The sequence below is a fragment of the Suncus etruscus genome, chromosome 18 (assembly GCF_024139225.1).
Source record: "Suncus etruscus isolate mSunEtr1 chromosome 18, mSunEtr1.pri.cur, whole genome shotgun sequence".
Lineage (NCBI taxonomy): Eukaryota > Metazoa > Chordata > Mammalia > Eulipotyphla > Soricidae > Suncus > Suncus etruscus.
Window position 1 is genome coordinate 21,207,999 of NC_064865.1, and position 18,454 is coordinate 21,226,452.

Genomic DNA, 18,454 nt, shown 5'->3' on the forward strand with positions numbered 1-18,454 from the left:
TTTTTATTATAGCGCCATGCTTTACCAAGTTGCTCATAATATAGTTGTTTCAGGCATTCAATGTTTCAACACCAATCCCACCCCCAGTGTGACCTCCCCTCCATCAGTATCCCCAATCTCCCACCTACCACCCTAGCCTGCCTTCACGCAAGCACCAACAAATTTACTTCATATTGTTTGTTACACACAAAGGCAAATGGAATGATTAAAACTTAGACTAAAAGGGTCCATGTGGAATGATCTTCCTAGCTCTCCATTGTATTAGGAAAGTCAGTGTCTAAGAATTTAGTGGGCTGGGTCAGAGAGATAGCATGAAGGTAGTGCGTTTGCCTTGCATGCAGAAGGACAGTGGTTCGAATCCCGGCATCCCATATGGTGGTCCCCTGAGCCTGCCAGGACCCATTTCTGAGTGTAGAGCCAGGAGTAACCCCTGAGCACTGCTGGGTGAGACCCCGCAAAAAAACAAAAAAAATAAAAATAAAAAAAAGAATTTACTGGGTTGTGGTTGGTGCTAGCTGAGCCTTCTGTGTTATGGTTTAGGCTCACTGAGATTGGCAGATTGCTATGGAACTTTCCCATCAGATGTCCTGTGATACTACTGGACTTAAACGACTGTAAGATATTGATGTTTCCAGGACTATAGATCTGAAACAAGTTTAGTGGCTTGGCAGTTTGATAAAATTAAATCACGGAGCCTGGACCATTTCTGGAGAAGGGTGTAGGGGGTGGAGCTAGGCTGTAATGGTTCATGCAGAAAGGAAAAAGTCTGTCCCCCTCACCCAGCTTTCTAAGAATGTCACAGAGGAATCAGGCTGGACCAGGCTACCTGGGACAAACTTGCCTGTTCTTGCATGTAATCATCAGGTGAGGGGATGCTGTACTCAACGTTCTCATCAACTGATTTTCGAAGCTGGAGGCCGTAGTGGTTGGGATCCAACTGTCTCATCTGATAAGACAAAGACAGTTACTCAGATTGTAACTGTTCATCTTTCATTGTTCAGCAGACTTAGTAAAAAACAAACAGAATACTAAGATACAGACCCACATACATGCATACTCTGTCAGAACCTAAACAGATGTTCAGAGGTCAATACAAACAAGGTGGGCAGGAGAGATGGCTCAGTGGGCAGGCAGCAGGCCTGGGTTAAATTCCTCTCACCACTGGGGGTATGGATGCAGAGTAAACACAATAATAAACTAAAATAAAACAAACAAAATAAAATGGAACTAAATTTTTCTGTCTCTTAGCAGGAGAGAAATGTTATGGGCTGACCCAGACTTCACATACATAAGCCCTGTCTGATTCTCAGCACCACAGGGTACCCCAAGAAATGTCAAGAGTGACCTTAAATCCTGTCACGTATGGCCCAAAAAATAAAACAAAGGAACAAAAGGAGGAACAAGTAATTATTTCTAAGACTGTTTTCATTGACTACTTATCTTGATGAGTCTAGCTTACCATTTCAGCAAATGTTATTTGTCTTTAGGGGTAGGGGGTATTTGGGATGTAATCCAAGTCTTAGGTATGTAAAGCAAATATATGTATAAAGTTAAGAATAATCTCATGGGGCCGGAGAGATAGCATGGAGGTAGAGCATTTGCCTTGCATGCAGAGGACGGTGGTTCGAATCCTGTCATCCCATATGGTCCCCCAAACCTACCAGGAGCAAATTCTGAGCATAAAGCCAGGAGTAACCCCTCAGCAGTGCCGGGTGTGACCCCCCAAAAAAACAAAAGAAAAAAGAATAATCTCATAGTGCAGAGATTATGGAGAGTTGGGTATTTCCTTCCCCAGTTTTCAAAAGAAAACATAATCATCTCTCCCTGTGTCTCTGTATCTCTTTCCTGTTTCTCTCTTTATCACTAACACACACACTTTTTTGGGGGGCTACACATGGCAACACTCAGGAGTTACTCCTGGTTCTGCACTCAGATATCACTCCTGGCAGGCCTGGATCCTGGATACCCAGGATCAAGCCCAAGTTGGACATGTCCAAGGCAAACACTCTACCTGCTGTGCCATTGCCCCGACCCCTTTTAACAATGAGAAATTATGTCTACTTCCATCCTAATGAGGTATAACTTATCTATTCCTTCTATAAATTTTAAGTCTCTGTATGACTTACAAAATTATTAGCTGAATAACTGGGATCAAATACATAGAACAATCCTACTAACTGGCTGAATATTTCCTTATGTAAAGGAATCCAAAGAAATGCATTTTTCTTTTTTTTCTTTTTTTTTTTTTTAGGTTTTTTTGGGCCACACCCGGCAGTGCTCAGGGGTTACTCCTGGCTGTCTGCTCAGAAATAGCTCCTGGCAGGCACGGGGGACCATATGGGACACCGGGATTCGAACCAACCACCTTTGGTCCTGGATCAGCTGCTTGCAAGGCAAATGCCGCTGTGCTATCTCTCCGGGCCCTTGTTTTTTGTTTTGTTTTTTTTTTTTTTTAAGTTTTTTGTCATTTTTCTTTTTTTTTTCTGAAGAGCAGAGCCAAAGTCTACCCAAGCTTCACTTTGCTATAAAATACATCCTTAGACCAAGGACATCAAATTCTTAATGTAAACTATCTGTAAAAATCTCTGGTATCCTATGGCTATGTCAGTGTGACAAAGGAAAACTAAATGAAAAAGCCATCCACAGCTGTTGAGTTCCTGGCAAAGAGTCACCAAACTCTTTGTTATTTTCATATTTCAAAGATTTTCCTGTTCTGAAAGCTTAGACTAAGGAAGCTCTATGGCGCCCTCTTATGGTCTAAATGCGCTGTGACTCCATCTATATTGCATGGCTCTCTTAGGCTCTCCAGAGAAATTTCTTGTTTAGAAGGAAAACCTACAGCTGGAGAGCTAGTACAGCAGGTAGGGCCCTTGCCTTGCATGCAGCAGACCCGGTTTTGATCCCTGACACCCACAGGTCCCCTGCACTCCATTAGGTGTGAACCCAAACACAGAGCCATGGGCAAGACACATATGCCCAAACCACCTCGTCCTCCTCCACAAAACACTACACTACACACACACACACACACACACACACACACACACACACACACAAGGAAAACCTCATTTGCATAATAAGCAAAAAATAATCTAGCCATTCTCATTATGCAAATAAATAAGAGCAGACTTTGAAACCATTCTTTTTGTTTGTTTGTTTGTTTGTTTGTTTTGTTTTAGGGCCACACCTGGAGGCTCTCAGGGGTTACTCCTGGCTCTGCACTCAGAAATTGCTCAGCAGATCATCTGAGATGCCGGGAATCAAACCCGGGTCTGTCATAGGTCAGCCATGTGCACTGTGCTATTTCTCTGGCCCCCTGAAAACATTCTTGATATAAAAGCAGATATAAATAATTTCCATCAAAGTGCTCAGGGGGCCGGAGAGATAGCATAGAGGTAAGGCATTTGCCTTTCATGCAGAAGGACGGTGGTTTGAATCCTGGCATCCCATATGGTCCCCCAAGCCTGCCAGGAGTGATTTCTGAGCATGGAGCCAGGAGTGACCCCTGAGCGCTGCCGGGTGTGACCCAAAAACAAAACAAACAAAAAAAAGTGCTCAGGTTCCTCAAGGAGCCAAAGGCCAGCACCCTGTAGTGGTTTCTCCAACAGGCATCAGGACTAGAACAAGAGTACAGTGAGCAGTAGATCTGGGCACCGCATAATGTCCCCTGAGCCCCACAGGGGATGTGACCCCTGAGTGCAGAGCCAAGGAGTAAGTCCTGAGCATCACTGGTATGTGATGTGTAAGCATCACTGGTTGTGGCCTAAGGCAAAAAAGCAAAAACAAAAAAGATGGAAGTCTCTAAAAGATAAAGGAAAAACTGCTAATGAGGATGTCTGTGAATAAACCCATGACTGAAGGGCAGATCTTCCTGCAAGAGTGTGAGGATTCAGAGGTCCAGAATCCAACAGGCATGGCAATGTCTATGCAGACACATGATGCTTGTGTGTGCAGCTCCACTGTTCACTACCTTGCATGCGAGAGTCAAAATATCTTCCACTCGGTGCTCTGGCTTGATCACTAAGGTCACTTCTTGATTGTCCTGAAAGCGAACTTCAGTCTGGATTTCCCACGAGCTGTCTCGTGCCACGCCATCACCCATTGGCCCAGGGAGATGCAGGAGTTCATTCACCTTAAGTTAAAATGCAGAGAATAGAAACCAATAAATAGGAAGCAGAGGCATGGGCTCTCCGGAAATCCCGCTCCTTCTATCGGTCCTGCCTCAACAGATGCCCCTTTTCCTGCACATGGAGATGTGGGGGGGAGGTCTCACCATGTGAGGTCACAGCTGGGCTCTGCTCTCATCTCTTCGCCCATGTGGCACTGAATAAAATTCAGCAGCACCAGCAGAACTCTAGCCCGGTGACCCAGTCAGACTGCCCTTGGGTGTCAGAGCCCATAAGACCAAAGGCCATGGCAGAGGGTGATAGTGATGCTCAGGGGTTCCCAACGCTCAGTGCTGGGATTCAGGGTCCTGTGACAGCCACACAAATAGAGTTCCATAGACTCTCAAGAATGCTCAGTCAGCCAGAATGCTGCCCTACCCCATCACCTAGCTCTGTCCCAATGCCTCTGCCCACCTCTATCTTCTCTATCTTGCAGCTGTTTCACAGTGAGGACCATTTAGGATCATGCTCTCCCCAAACATGGAAGCCAGTTTCCCCTGCAGGCCATCTTCCCTACAATGCCCAAAATATGCCCACACATGAACCTTCTTGACAGCTAATATTGAGCTCAAGGACACAAGGAGTATGTTTTCCCCCTGGTGCTAGCCTGAGGCTAAGAACATGGATCAGAGATCAAGTGGTTAAACTGCCCAAATCACAAAGTCACCAGCAGGAGGGACAAGGGAGGAGTGACAGGCCCAGGATCAGGCCTGTGTCTGGTCTGCAAAGCCATAGAGCAGTCCAAGTATCCTTGAGCTACTCGGATGGATCAGAGGATGCTAGAAAATCACATGATTATATCCCACATCACACCATGGTCACCACTGACTGGTGATTTTACCTGCAATCCCCAACATTTTTTTTTGTTTGTTTTTGGGCCACACCCAGTGGTGCTCAGGGGTTACTCCTGGCTATCTGCTCAGGAATAGCTCCTGGCAGGCACGGGGGACCATATGGGATGCCAGAATTTGAATCAACCACCTTTCGTCCTGGGACAGCTGCTTGCAAGGCAAACGCCGCTGTGCTATCTCTCCGCCGCCCCCCCAACATTTATTATTATTTTTAAAAGACTAAAATAGGAAACAGATTGAAGTATTGCATGGCGAGTGCTTGCCTTGCACGTGGCTGACTGAACCTGTGCACAGCTGGGCGTGGCGCCCCCAAACTTAAATAAAACCAACTAAAATAGTCTGGAGAGTTAGTACAAGGCCTCAAAGGCATTGTTAGTACAAGGCCTCAAAGGCATTTGCCTTGTGCATGGCCAACCCCAGTTCAAATGCCTGGCACTGCTTATGGTCCTCCGAGCACCACCAGGAATGACCCCTGAGCACCACCAAGTGTGGGTGTAAGTGTTGCACCACGCCCAGACAATCCACAAAGCATTGGCGGTGCTTACTTAGAAGATACCTTAGCACAAAGTAGAAATGAGCCGGTTGGGGGATAGAAGAGAAGTCTCCATTTTCCCGGGCTGTCTTTTACTGCACCTGGGCCTCCTCTCTGAGGTGGCGCCTCTAGATCTGCCACTTTCTTGGAAAGACAGCAAGGCTGTGAATCCTAAGTGTCAAGGGGAAAGGAAAGGGGAGGCTGGCACCCAGGGGACAATGATGCAAGGCGGCAGCAGGGAGAGCCCTTTCCCAGCAAGGGCCAAGTTTTGGGGATGGCCCCCTTCTCTCCCAGGTCCCAGTCCCTTAGCCTCAGGTGATGCTTTAGCGAGCAGAGACCAGCGAGGGCACAGCTGGCCCTGCTGCATTCTGCTGAACGACCAGCAGAGGCCGCCGTGGGGTCAGAAAATTCACAGCAGGGCAAGTTGCAGAGGAAAGTTTAACTACACTTTATTTTTTTAAATTAACTTGATTGATTGATTGATTGATTGATTGGTTTCTGGGCCACACCTAGCAGCGCTCAGGGGTTACTCCTGGCTCTGCACTCAGAACTCACCCCCCCCCCGCAGGCTGGGGGACCATATGGGATAACGGGTCCTTCCATGCATGCAAAGCAAACGCCCTACCGCTGTGGCTCTCTCTCTCTGGCCCTTAACTGCACTTTAAAAGCAAGAGAAGCACAGACCAGCCTCAATTTGACTCACTGTGCCCTGTGTTTCCCACCCCCCTCCCTTTCACTGGCTATCCAGAGAGGCTGCTGAGTTCCAGAGGCCACTGGAAGACGCTATGACAGGATGACTCCAACCATTCTTCCATCCCTCCCAGGGAGAGTCATCCTTGCCCTCAGCATGATGAGGGATAAGAATGTTGCTCAGAAAGTTGTAGAGTCGAGGAAATGATGCAAAGGGTTGGAGAATTCAAGCCTTATGTGCACGGGGCCCAGGTCTCAATTCCTGGCACCATGCACCTCCCAAGCACCACTGGGGAAGCCTCATACAAAAGATAAACCAAAAACATTTTTTTTTACCTATGCAGAGGCATTACTTAAATCTTCTGAGGCCTCGGGGGTGTCATATTTTATTCTAGTTTGTGCTGTTGCTTCATGCTGGGGTTGCTCATCCTCCCTCCCTCCTCCACCCGCCCCTCTTTCCTCTGCTCTACAGCCCTTGTTGGGACACAGAGTGGCTTTGTCCGACCATTTGTTTTACTCCTGTCTTCTACAGTCTGTTGGAAATCACGCCCACCGGCCCCCAAGGTCAAAGAGAGCCCAAGGGAAGCGGGTGGGTCACAGATACTGCACAGTCCCTTGCAAGAGAAAAGAGAACATTCTAGACACTCTGTCCAGCAGCTGGTCTACTTCCGGCCACAGCGTGAGAACTTTGCTGGGACCAAGGCCTGGGGGAGTGAGAGCAACACCCATGGGCTCCCTTGTACTGGTCCACACCCCCGACCAACCAACCTCGAGCACCGCAGCCTCCTCTAACGGGATGCAGTTGCCAAGCACACCTCTAGAAGGCGCTCTCAGATTACCCTTCTGATGCTGCTGCTTCGAGGGTCAAGGAAACGGCACAAGGCAGAGCAAGGGATGCCACAGTCCAGCTCTGGGAGAGAAAGGGGACATGTGGGGCATCCAAATGGCAGATTCTGCTGGACCTGAGGGCCTGCGATCATCACTTGGAGCACAGAAGACACAAACTAGAAATCAGCGCCCATCGTGTTGTGGCTTTTCTTTACCATAGAATGCCCGAGGAGAAAGGGCGGGTTTCCTTCCTGGGCAGACGCCCAAATGTCAGTTGATATGAAAGGAAGCCAGGCCTATGGCTGTGTGTGTGTGTGTGTGTGTGTGTGTGTGTGTGAGAGAGAGAGAGAGAGAGAGAGAGAGAGAGAGAGAGAGAGAGAGAGAGAGAGACAGAGACAGAGACAGAGACAGAGAGACAGAGAGAGACAGACAGACAGACAGACACAGAGACAGAGAGACAAAGAGACAGAGAGAGACAGAGAGAGAGTGTGTGTGTGCGCACGCGTGCGTCTGCCTGCCTGCCTGTCTCTCCATCTACTACAAGCCCATCATCCCCCCAGGATCTCGCTAAGCATACACCCATCCAGACAAATCATGCTCTTTACATAGTTGGCGACATTCTGATCCAAAGTGAGTCTTTTCATTCAAAGTTTCCAAAGGAGAAAAATAAGTTTGCATCTTTTTTTTCCCCCAGTTTGGAATTAATGACTAACAGGACAATACTTCATTCATTCGGTGCCACACAGTGCTGAGACGACCCCCTCTCCTCCAGCCCAGCCCAGTCCCATTTTCCAGGGGTGAGAGCCAAAGCCAGGGGCTGCCAGTTCCTGCAGTTAAGTATCTGGGGCTGTGTCAGCCACACGGCTGGGCCTTAGTGGGGAGCCTGTAGTGACTCGACATTCCAAACCACTCCCTGCAAACGCTCTAGAAGACCAACCTCTTCTAGACTGACTTCCAAAAGTCAGTGACTTCTGGACGCAAGACACAAAGCTTTGGATTCTGGCTAGCCAGAATCTTCACCAAAATGTTCCCACCTAAACAGATTTCAGATCAAGAAGATGCACCCAGGACTGGGACATGATGCACAAGAAAGAAGGACAGGGCCCCCCTCTACCACACACCCCCAAGGCCTATGGCCACCTGTAGGGTCACACTAAGGCACACAATACACTGACTGCATCCAGCTAGGCTGGTATGTGGCTGGCATTCTCTGAGAAAAGGCTGGCAGAGGGGAGCTCATGAAATGTAACAGCCAGGATCCAACAGTTCCAGGAGGAAGTTGAAGCCCCAGGAATATACATAGAGCTCTTCAATCTGTGGTTCTATTTTATTCTAGTTTTCAGAATACACCACCATACAGCAGAGTGGACAGCAGCCTGAAACACGACTGAAACAGCTGTGCAAATGACAGGGAGGTTCTTAGATTGTCCCTCTACCAGAAGCAATGCTTAATTTCCAGGAATAGGGAACATCTGCATGGAGGTCAGGAAGATGGCTTAAGTGGTGATACCCAAGCTTAGCATGTGTGAGGTGCTGGCTCAATCCTTGCTACCACATGGTCCCTCAGTACTACTGGGGGTAGCCTAATGCCCCTCTAGCATCACTGGTAGAGTCTTGAACCCCATTGGTTGTGGTCCCCTATTACACATACACACATAAACACACAAATGTAGCAATACACTCTCTCACTTCTTACAGCAAAATAGGCTGGTCAATAGCCAAGGAGATGGTACAATGAGTAGGGCACCTGTTGTGGATGCAGCCAATCTGGGTGTGAAACCCCAACACCCCATACGGTTCCCCAAATCCCACCAGGACTGACCCCTGAGCACAAAGCCAGCAGTAAGTCCCAAGCACTTCCAGGAGTGGCCTTATAACAAAGATACCAACCAAAAAGATGGGGCTTGTCAACAAATGAAAAGTGGGTCATTGGATACCATGAAGCCAATTAAAATAAGCTCTTGCTATACTCTGACCATGCAAAGTCATTCTAGCTACCTTTATTTCCCACAACCAATGGCAGTTCTTTTAACACAAAAGTTCTTCCATAACCCCAATTTTTAATTTCTAAGAACTTTACAGTTATTTCCTCCTGAAAGAGAGACAACCTGAAAATAATAGATTTTTACTGCACTGACACTAACCAAAGGGCCTCTGTGTACTATAATCAAAGAAGAAGGAAAGGTACCGAAAGTCTCTGATATGGTTGGTGTGAGGTTGTACATGAGCATGAGTCTAGCCAGCAGCTCCACATGGCAATAACCTGCAGGCACATGGACCTCCCCAGCAGCCAGAGGGGGAGATCCACAATGACAGGAATACAAACACAGACACACAAACCCTGTTTTTAGGTACTGCCACCCAACTAGGGCACAGGCAGCAAAAATCCTGTCATCACTATCAGACCCACAGGCCATTTTTTGCAGAAGTGCTCCCATCCTGTCTCTGTCCACACCAGAGCTTGAAGGGCTGTGCTGGTACCATCCCAGCCCACAGCACATGAGCCAGACAACAGTTAGGTCAGCTTTCACTGCATAGGACTCACTCTAGCATAGCAACAGAAAGGTCTCCCCAAGGTCCATCCCTGTGTGGACAGACATGATGATTTTCCACCAGGACTGAGGGGTACGGGACTCTGAGCTATATTTTCATTCATGCCCGAGTCAAGAAATGAAATGGCAGGAAGTGGAAGTGCTTGGGTCTACTGATTAGTTAAGTGAATTAAAAAAAAAAAAAAAAGGAAGGTCATGGGGCCAGGATTTGGCTCCCCAGTTCCTGACACTCACTGGGATAGTGGGGTGTAGACAAAATAGAGGCCAGATGTGAGAAAGAGAGCCTGGTCCATTCCTATCCTCTCACAGTTCATGGCCTCTGAAGTTGGTAGGCAAAGGGGAACAAGAGTAGAGCACAGATTTTCTATCCAATTTCAGAATGAGATGCCCACCCCCATTCCAGAACCTTCTTTCCAGACCCCCGTGGTGGCTGATAGGAAAAAATAGCTGTCTGGCCCATACTCTAGAATCACTAGAAAATTTTACTCTCACTTCTCTGGAACCCAGCCCAGAGCCATGCCAACCTTCCACCCATCCTCAATTCTTTGAGCTAAATTTCTCATTCACTGGGAGTCACTCCCTTGCATGTTCTCAAATAATACTGATGGCTTCTGCAAAAGTCTATGACATCTGACCATAAAATCCACTTAAAAACTGGTTACAACCTCCTCTAAAAGCCATAAGATACAAGAAACAAGGTTAAGAAGACAGAAAACTGAGGGTAGCACATCAAACAGCTTCAAAGGGAAGGGGAGGGTCTGAGGGATAAAGTCTGACAACTCTTCAATCTCCAAATCTTCTCAGGAAGGGCCCAGGCAAATACTCAGGCAAATGTGATTCTGGACACTACTGGAGAACCCATTCTCAGCTGTGTTGTGGGTGCAGGGAAGCAGTCTGTCAGCTTCCTGTTATAAATATGTCTCTGTGGACAGCCCTGTCACCTGAGGAAAAGCAACTTTCAGACCCCTTAACTCACAAAGGAGCCCACATATAAGAATAAAGTGAAAGCTTCTATTCTGATGTTTGTCAGGTGATATTCAATATTCTGAGACTATCTTAGTCACTTCCTAGGGACCATCTGAATTCAACATGGCTTCAACAGCTTTAGCCAGAGCCTGATTAGTACCTCCCAACCTAATTCAGCTTCTGTGTCATTCATATCAAATATGGTAGCAAGGTTTACCTCACAGGAATGACTGAAGTTCTGAGGTAGCTGAGTTCCAGAAAATCCCTGGCTGCCACTTGAATCGAATATCTGGTAGGCAAGGAGGAAGAGAAAGATCAATGAGCTGGATTTACAATATTCATCTGGCAATGACCCTGCTCTAGTATTTGAAAATCCAAGTTCTATAACTCCTTAGAATTTTTGTTTCATGACCTGTGCTATTAACTACTTTATTAACTTTATTAACTACTTTATTAACTACATGTTAAGTTTCACTTTAAAGAAAAAAAGCTACACCTTTTCTTCCTGCTAGGTCATATAGTTAATTTTCTACCCCATCATCCATATATAAATCATGTCATCCGGGGTCCGAAGAGATAGCATGGAGGTAAGGTGTTTGCCTAGAATGCAGAAGGACAGTGGTTTGAATCCCTGTATCCCATAAGGTCCCCCGAGCCTGCCAAGAGCGATGTCTGAGTATAGAGCCAGGAGAAACCCCTGAGTGCTGCTGAGTGTGACCCCCCAAAAACAAAACAAAACAAAACAAAACAAAACAAATAAATCATGTCATCCGTGGAACAGAGTTCAAAGTTAATTGGCCAAAATGGCCAAATTCAAACTTAAAATTATTTTTAACTTGTGCTGGGCTAAATATTGGGAAGACATATAATTAAACATTATATGACTGTTTTTAGATAGAAAAAATTACAATAATTTACTTTTTTATTTTTTTATATTTGAGATATTATTGTAGAATAATAAGCAGTAAAGAATAGTACATAAACTTTTGTTTTCATTTATTTTAAAAGGACTGCCTTTTGGGGGTGGAGGGGGTTCAAACCCAGTGGCACTCAGGGTTACTCTTGGCTCTGAGCACAGATATAGCTCCTGGGACTATATGGGATGCTAGGAATTGAACCTGAGTCAGCTGTGTACAAGGCAAACCCCCTACCTGCTGTGCGATTGCTCCAGGCCATAGTACACAAACATTTCTGGACACCTACTACATCAAGTCAGTTATAGAAATACCCACACAATAGTTTCATGTCTCTTTTTGTTTTGTTTTTGGTTCACACCTGGTGCCACTCAGGAGTTACTCCTGGCTGTGCACTCAAAAACCATACCTGGCAGGCTTGGGGAACTATATGGGCTCCCAGGGATTGAACCAGGGTCAGTCCTGTGTTGGCCACAATCAAGGCAAATGCACTACCATAGTGCTTTCCCTCTGGCCCCTGTCTTTTTAAAATCAAAATATTCAATCAAGGGCTAGAGAAGCAGAGAAGTCATGTCTGGGATAAGGGCCGACACTGCCCCGAGGGTGAACCCCTCCCCTTTCAGGTTCTCTTTGGAAGCTGTGAGGGCAAAAGTCCTACCACGTCCCTATAGAGCTGATGCCATTGCAGAATCATTACAGATCTCATGACAATGTTTTATTGCATAAAACTGGAGTCTAACCAGTACTTTAAGACTTTTTTATTTATTTATTTTTTGGTTTTTGGGCCATACCTGGCTGCACTCAGGGGTTACTCCTGGCTCTGAACTCAGAATTCACCCCTAGCAGGCTCGGGGGACCATAAGGGATGCTGGGAATCGAACCCGGGCCTGTCCCAGCTCAGCCGTGTGCAAAGCAAACACCTTACTGTTGTGCTGTCGCTCCGGTCCCAAGACTTTAAATATATATACGTATATATACATATATATGTATATATATATGTATATGTATGTATGTATATTGTTAGGGGCTTATGAAAAAAGGAAAAAAGCAACTAGTACTCAAGGATTATGCATTGGCATGATCATTTTACACATGTGACTTTTTAAAGTTATGTGTCTAAAGTTATGGACAAATAAATATTAGTACCACAAGAAGCAATAAAAGGGTGATTGTTTTTAGTATCCTCTCTCAATTGTTTTGGTGGGACTGTTTGGGGGCCACACTCAGCACTCAGGGCTTACACCCTCTCCACACTCCCAGCAGGGCTCAAGGGACCAAATGGGATGCAGGGGTTCGAACCAGGGTCAGGATCAGACACGTACAAGGCCAACACCCTCTCCCCTGGAGAGGAGATAGAACAGTGTTCCTGGTAGAGCTGCACCTTTAATCTCTGTAGTCATGGCATTTGTAATGTGCCAAGACTGTAGAAGGAGGCGAGGAGGGGCAGGACGGATGTGGGGCCACTAAGCCTCACCCCTCACCTGGGCGACGGAGGGTCTCTTCTCCCTGCCCTTCCTGGCCAGGGTGTCGAGGCCTTTGAGGGAGGAGAAGATCCCCTTCTTGGCACGTGCCCGCTGTGTCAGGGAGACCGTCCTTTTTCGCAGCGCCGACTCGTCTCTGGAGCACACCTAATCGGACATGAAGTTTTCAACATTCTTTGTTTTGGGGGTGGCCACCCCCAGGGGGGCTCAGGACTCCCTCCTGACTTAGTACTCAAGGATCATTCCTAGTAGGGCTTAGGGTGCTGGAGATCAAACTCAGTTTGGCTTTGTGCAAGTCAATTAATACTCGACCCACCATCCTGTCTTTCTAGTCCCTAAAAGTCTCAGAGCACCTTGTATCGAGTGACTGAGAAGACAATGGCCCTTCTCACCCCGTACATTCCGGATCAGTGCCAGAAGCTCCCGCTTGCTTGTGGAACATTTGACACAGGTGCTACCCTTTGTGTTAAGTGTGTTCACATGTTCAAGTGTGATCACTGGTGGTACACACAGACAACAGCAATTTCCAAGGGAGCATCAAATTATTTTTTTCCTGAAAAGGGGCTCACTTAACTTTGGGCACCCTCATACTTTTACTTCATAGAAACATGCAGGTTATAAAAGGTTAGCAGTGGGCTACACTGGGCTCAGCTGGCACCTCCCACCAAGGACAATTAACCCCCCCACATCCCCAGCAAAGCCCAGTGATATCTGGCAGCGCAAACTAATCCAAACACCTTTAGGAGCCATTTCATTCCCCTAATGGAGCCCACCATGGCCGCTGTCCCCCTCTCTGGCCCCCAGTCCAGGTCCTCGGTGATCCTTTCCTGGGCAAAGACACTAACCACTCTAAAGAAAGTTAGCTGAAGAAAAGGGGGAGTTGAACACATACACCCAAACCCAATGGCGCAGTCACTTACCAGTGCGTGGAAGGAGGAGACAGACAAGATGCCTAAGCGGCCGAGGGCCAGCTTGGAGGGGCGGCTGGCAGCAGCCAGGAGGCTCTTGGGGTTTGGCAACTCCCCACCCTGCAAGCTGGCCAGATAGCAGCGCATCCGGAAGAGATCCATGTGGAACTTCTCCAGGTTCTGCTCCCACTGCTGGATCTGCGGGGGCAGGAGCAGAGTCAAGACACCTGCTGGCTCCTCCATTCATCCCAGTGAACTAGAGGTGAGAGTCACATCAATGACTGTCCACCTAATTAACTCTGTACTGCAGTGTCCTACCAGCCTTCATGGGCAAGTTACTGGGTGACCTAAAGGGAAGAGCCTGAAAACCATGCCTAAGAGAGAAGATGACAGAAGAGACAGAGAGACCTCTCTTTTATTATTTTATTTTTTATGTTTTTAGTTTGGGAGCCACACCTAGCAATGCTCAGGGCTTGTTCCTGGTTCTGAGCTCAAGGATCACTACTGGCAAGCTCAGAGGACTATATGGAATACTGAAGACTGAAGTCATGTTGACCATGAGCAAGGCCAACCTGCTGTCCTGTCACTCAGATCCAACATACTTTTGTTTTGTTTTGGGGCCACACCCAGTGATGCTCAGAAGTAACTACTGGCCCTATGCTCAAGAATCAATCCTGGTGGGCCAAGGGGACCAAGGTGGGCTAAAGGGATGGTGAAGATCAAATCCAGGTCAGCCACATGCAAGGCTACCTGCTGTGCTTATTTTGAACCCCACAACACACATTTTTTAAATGAGAAAAAAACCCACCAGACCATTTACTCAACTATTATAAATGCCACTTGAGTTGGAATATAATAACAGGAATAACAATTAAAATTGTCTAAATTATCTGATGTCACATTTATTGGGGAATTTCTTTATTTTTATGTTAACTTAAAACTGAAGCACCCCAATTCTATTTCTTTAAATCATTACTATCTTCCTTCTCCTCCTTTATTTTTTCTGAATTCCTTATGTATGACTCATTGGTCTTGTATCATATAGTTTTGAGATAAAAATTAGTATAGAATCATTAAAACTCAACTCCTATGTTGCTGAATCTTGCATTCCTTTCACTATTTTTTGTCGCAACTGAACTATTTTAATTTTTGTTTGGTTTGGTTTGGGGGTCACACCTGGCAGCACTCAGGGGTTACTCCTGGTTCTTTGGTCATATATCACTCCTGGCAGGCTCAGGGGACCATATGGGATTCTGGGGACCAAACTTGGGTTGATCCTGGTCAGTCACATAAAAGGCAAATGCCCTACCACTGTGCTTTGCACCAGCCCCAGAACTATTTTAATTTTAATTTGAGGCAACAAAATCACACTATTGATGATGGAGTTTCCTGCACAAACAGTTCCAAAAACATATACCTCTCCACCCCGATGCTTCCATTTCTCTCAATGCCCTTCAGGCATAAAATGTAAAAAGGATATAGGGGTGAATGGGGGGAACCCACCTCAGTTTGAGGAGTCTTTAATTATTGCTCAGATAAAAGGAAGCAAGGGCTAAGAGTGTTAGTATGGTAGGGAGGATGCTTGCACACAGCCAGTCTGAGTTCTATCCTCGGCATCCAATATGGTTCCCTGAGCACTGCCAGGAGTAATTCCAGAGTGCAGAGACAGGAGTAACCCCTGAGCACTGCCAGATGTGACCCAAAGAGAAAAAGAAGATGAAAACATGATGAATAACCAAGTTAAAAACAGATTCACTGGGGTTAGAGAGATAACACAGTGGTAGGGTGTTTGTCTTGCAAGCAGCCAACCCAGGATGAACTGTAGTTCAAATCCCGGCATCCCATATGATCCCCTGTGCCTGCCAGGAGCGATTTCTGAGCACAGAACCAGGAGTAACCCCTGAGCACCACCAAGTGTAGCCCCAAAACCAAAAAACAAACAAACGAACAAAAAAAAAAAAAAAAACAAAAAAAAAAACGAGAGAGATTTGCCATCTCTAAGTGCTGACTTATATAACTGCAGTGCGAAGCTTCCTTTGCCCTGCAAACAGAACCTGCAGAGTGAGCTCAGAAAGCCACGGACTCATAAGCACATGGGGATAAAGACCAGAGCTAAATGCAGCAAATGAATAAGGGACACAAAGTGACAAGTCCCATGTGGCCACACCCGACACGCCTAGGAAACTATTTTCTGTCACGTAGTCATGTGATCAATGATGCTCGTAAGTCCAAGCCTAGGTCTGTCCTGCAACATAAGTCAATCAGTCATGTTCACTTGGAGAGCAATGCCCTGAGGAAAGACCTCTGAGATATCATCCCCGACAAAACCTACTTTCTCCCTTGAAAAGTCCCACAGGTTTGATCCAGCCATAAGGAGCCCCTGAGCAATCACAGTGGCCTTCCAGGGGGTGGCGCTCTCCAGTTATTCACTGCTTTTGCTGCGGCGCTTTTGCACATATGTGTTCACCAGGTTGCAGTCCCCTCATCTCAGGGAATGCTGGGCCTATTTCTGGGGTCTCGGGGTGAGGGGTGAAGGTGGGGATTGCTATGGAAAGTGAGAAAGAAAACCCTCCCGATGTAAAATCAAGCCAAAGGTAGTGGTGCTGTCCCCATGGTTACCAGAGCAGGTGCAGTCCTTGGAAACAAGTTCACATGGGAGCACAGAGAGGAAAGGAAACCCCTGTAGGCTCGGGGAGAGGGTTATGCTCTCCTCTGCTCTCCACATGCCTCGGGCTTCCAGCTCCCTAACATGTGAGCTCAGACATCACCTCGAGAATGTAATCCAGACCCAAAGCACACAGTGCCAGCATAGTAGGGAGAGTGCTTGACTAGTGAACAGTTTAGCTGGGCTTGAACCAGCTTCCCAGATGGTCCCCTGAGCCTGCCAGGAGTGAAGTGATCCCTGAGCATAGAGCCAGAAGTAAGCCCTGAGCATCACCACATACGACTAAAAATAATATTAACAATAACAATGTTTTAAAAAACATAACAAGGACCTGTCCCTGTTGCAGCAGGAATGGTGTGTGGGCCCTCTGAGTACTGCTTGAGAGCAACCCTATAGCCAGCCAGAAAGAATGAAAGGGGGCTAGAGGGATGGCACAGCAGCTTGCCTTACATAAGGCCAGCCTGGTTTCAATTCCCAGTACCCCATATGATTCCCCGAGCTCTATCAGGAGTGATTCCTGAGTGCAGAGTCAGAAGTAACCCCCTGAACATCACAGGTTTGATCCCAAAGCCAAATATAATATTTTAAACTACTTCAAAAGAACAAAAAGAAGGGGCCGGAGCGGTGACACAGGTGTAAGGCCTGTGCGCACTAGCCTAGAACAAACCGTGGTTTGATCCCCTGGCATCCCATTTGGTCCCCCAAGCCAGGAGTAATTTCTGGATGCATAGCCAGGAGTAACTCCTAAGCATCACCAGGTGTGGTTGAAAAACAAAAACAAAAAAAAGGAATAAAAAGAAGCCAGAGCATACATAGCACAGTGGGCAGGGTGTTCGTCTTGTATACAGCTAACCCAGGTTCAATCCCTGGCATCTCATCTGGTCCCCTGAGCACACTGGGAGTGATTCCTGAGCAGAGCCAGGAGGAAGTCCTAAGCATTACTGGGTATGGCCCCAAAACTAAATTAAAAAAAAATTTAATAAAGAATGAAATGGGGAATGCCATCAGAGTTACTACAATGAGGGTGTGGGCTGGGAGGGGGTGTCCCTGCACCTGGTTCTCGATGGCTTTCCTGTTCTTGGGGTCCGTCACCACAGCCAGCTGCAGCTCAGCCATCTTCTTCATCTTGCTGTCCATGTCGATCTTCTGGGCCAGGCTCCGGGTCTGGCTCTTTAGCAGCCGGACCGTATCCTCCTTCCCCTGCCTCTTGGCGAACAGAGATGCACAGGCCGAATGCAGGGCCGTGACCCAGTTCTCCAGGTCCGTCTGGCTGCTGGCCTAAGTGAAGGAGAGAAACTCTGTGAAGTGGAGGTTCCCTCCCAAGCCACCATCTTGGATGAGCCAAGCCCACTCAGAACCCACGTTTTGTAAAGTCCATTTGATGCTGAAACCAATCCCAAACACTCCACTCAGGAGAGGGACTGTGCAAGACAAAATAACTGTGCAACCCCAATAATTCCAGGAAAATTCTAAAAAATAAGGCCTCCCCACTGTGTCACATGAGGCCACTCAGACTTCTCGGAAGATGAGAACATATCAGGCCAAAAATCTGAAACCAGATAAGGCTGGAGTGACAGCACAGTGGGTAGGGCGCTTGCCTTGCATGCAGACAACCCGAGTTTGATCGCCAGCATCCTATACAGTTCCCCAACCACCACCAGGAGTAATGGAGTGATTCCTGAATCACTCCAGCAGTACTAGGGATAATAAGCACTGATCACAGGTGAGGTGTAGTATGCAAACAAAAATAAATACATTTTAAAAAATAAAAAGGTTGATACCAGAACATAAATGCCATCAAAGGTAAGAATGCAACTAGGGTGAAATGTAGGCAGAAGAGTTGGAGATGCACAGAACAGCCCAAAAATTGTGAGTGTAAACAGAGGCTCTGTCTCCTCCCC

General features: G+C 46.9%; 1 protein-coding gene across 1 annotated transcript in view; it reads right to left on the reverse strand.

Annotated features, from left to right (window-relative positions):
* TIAM2 (TIAM Rac1 associated GEF 2) overlaps positions 1-18,454 on the reverse strand; it is a 101,201-nt gene that overhangs the window by 61,829 nt on the left and 20,918 nt on the right. Inside the window, exons 5-10 of the mRNA XM_049765459.1 lie at positions 17,607-17,831; positions 13,901-14,086; positions 12,981-13,127; positions 10,803-10,874; positions 3,971-4,132; positions 842-946 (exon numbers count right to left, since the gene is read on the reverse strand). Of these exons, the coding sequence (XP_049621416.1) occupies positions 842-946; positions 3,971-4,132; positions 10,803-10,874; positions 12,981-13,127; positions 13,901-14,086; positions 17,607-17,831 (897 nt within the window). The remainder of the gene's footprint in view (positions 1-841; positions 947-3,970; positions 4,133-10,802; positions 10,875-12,980; positions 13,128-13,900; positions 14,087-17,606; positions 17,832-18,454) is intronic.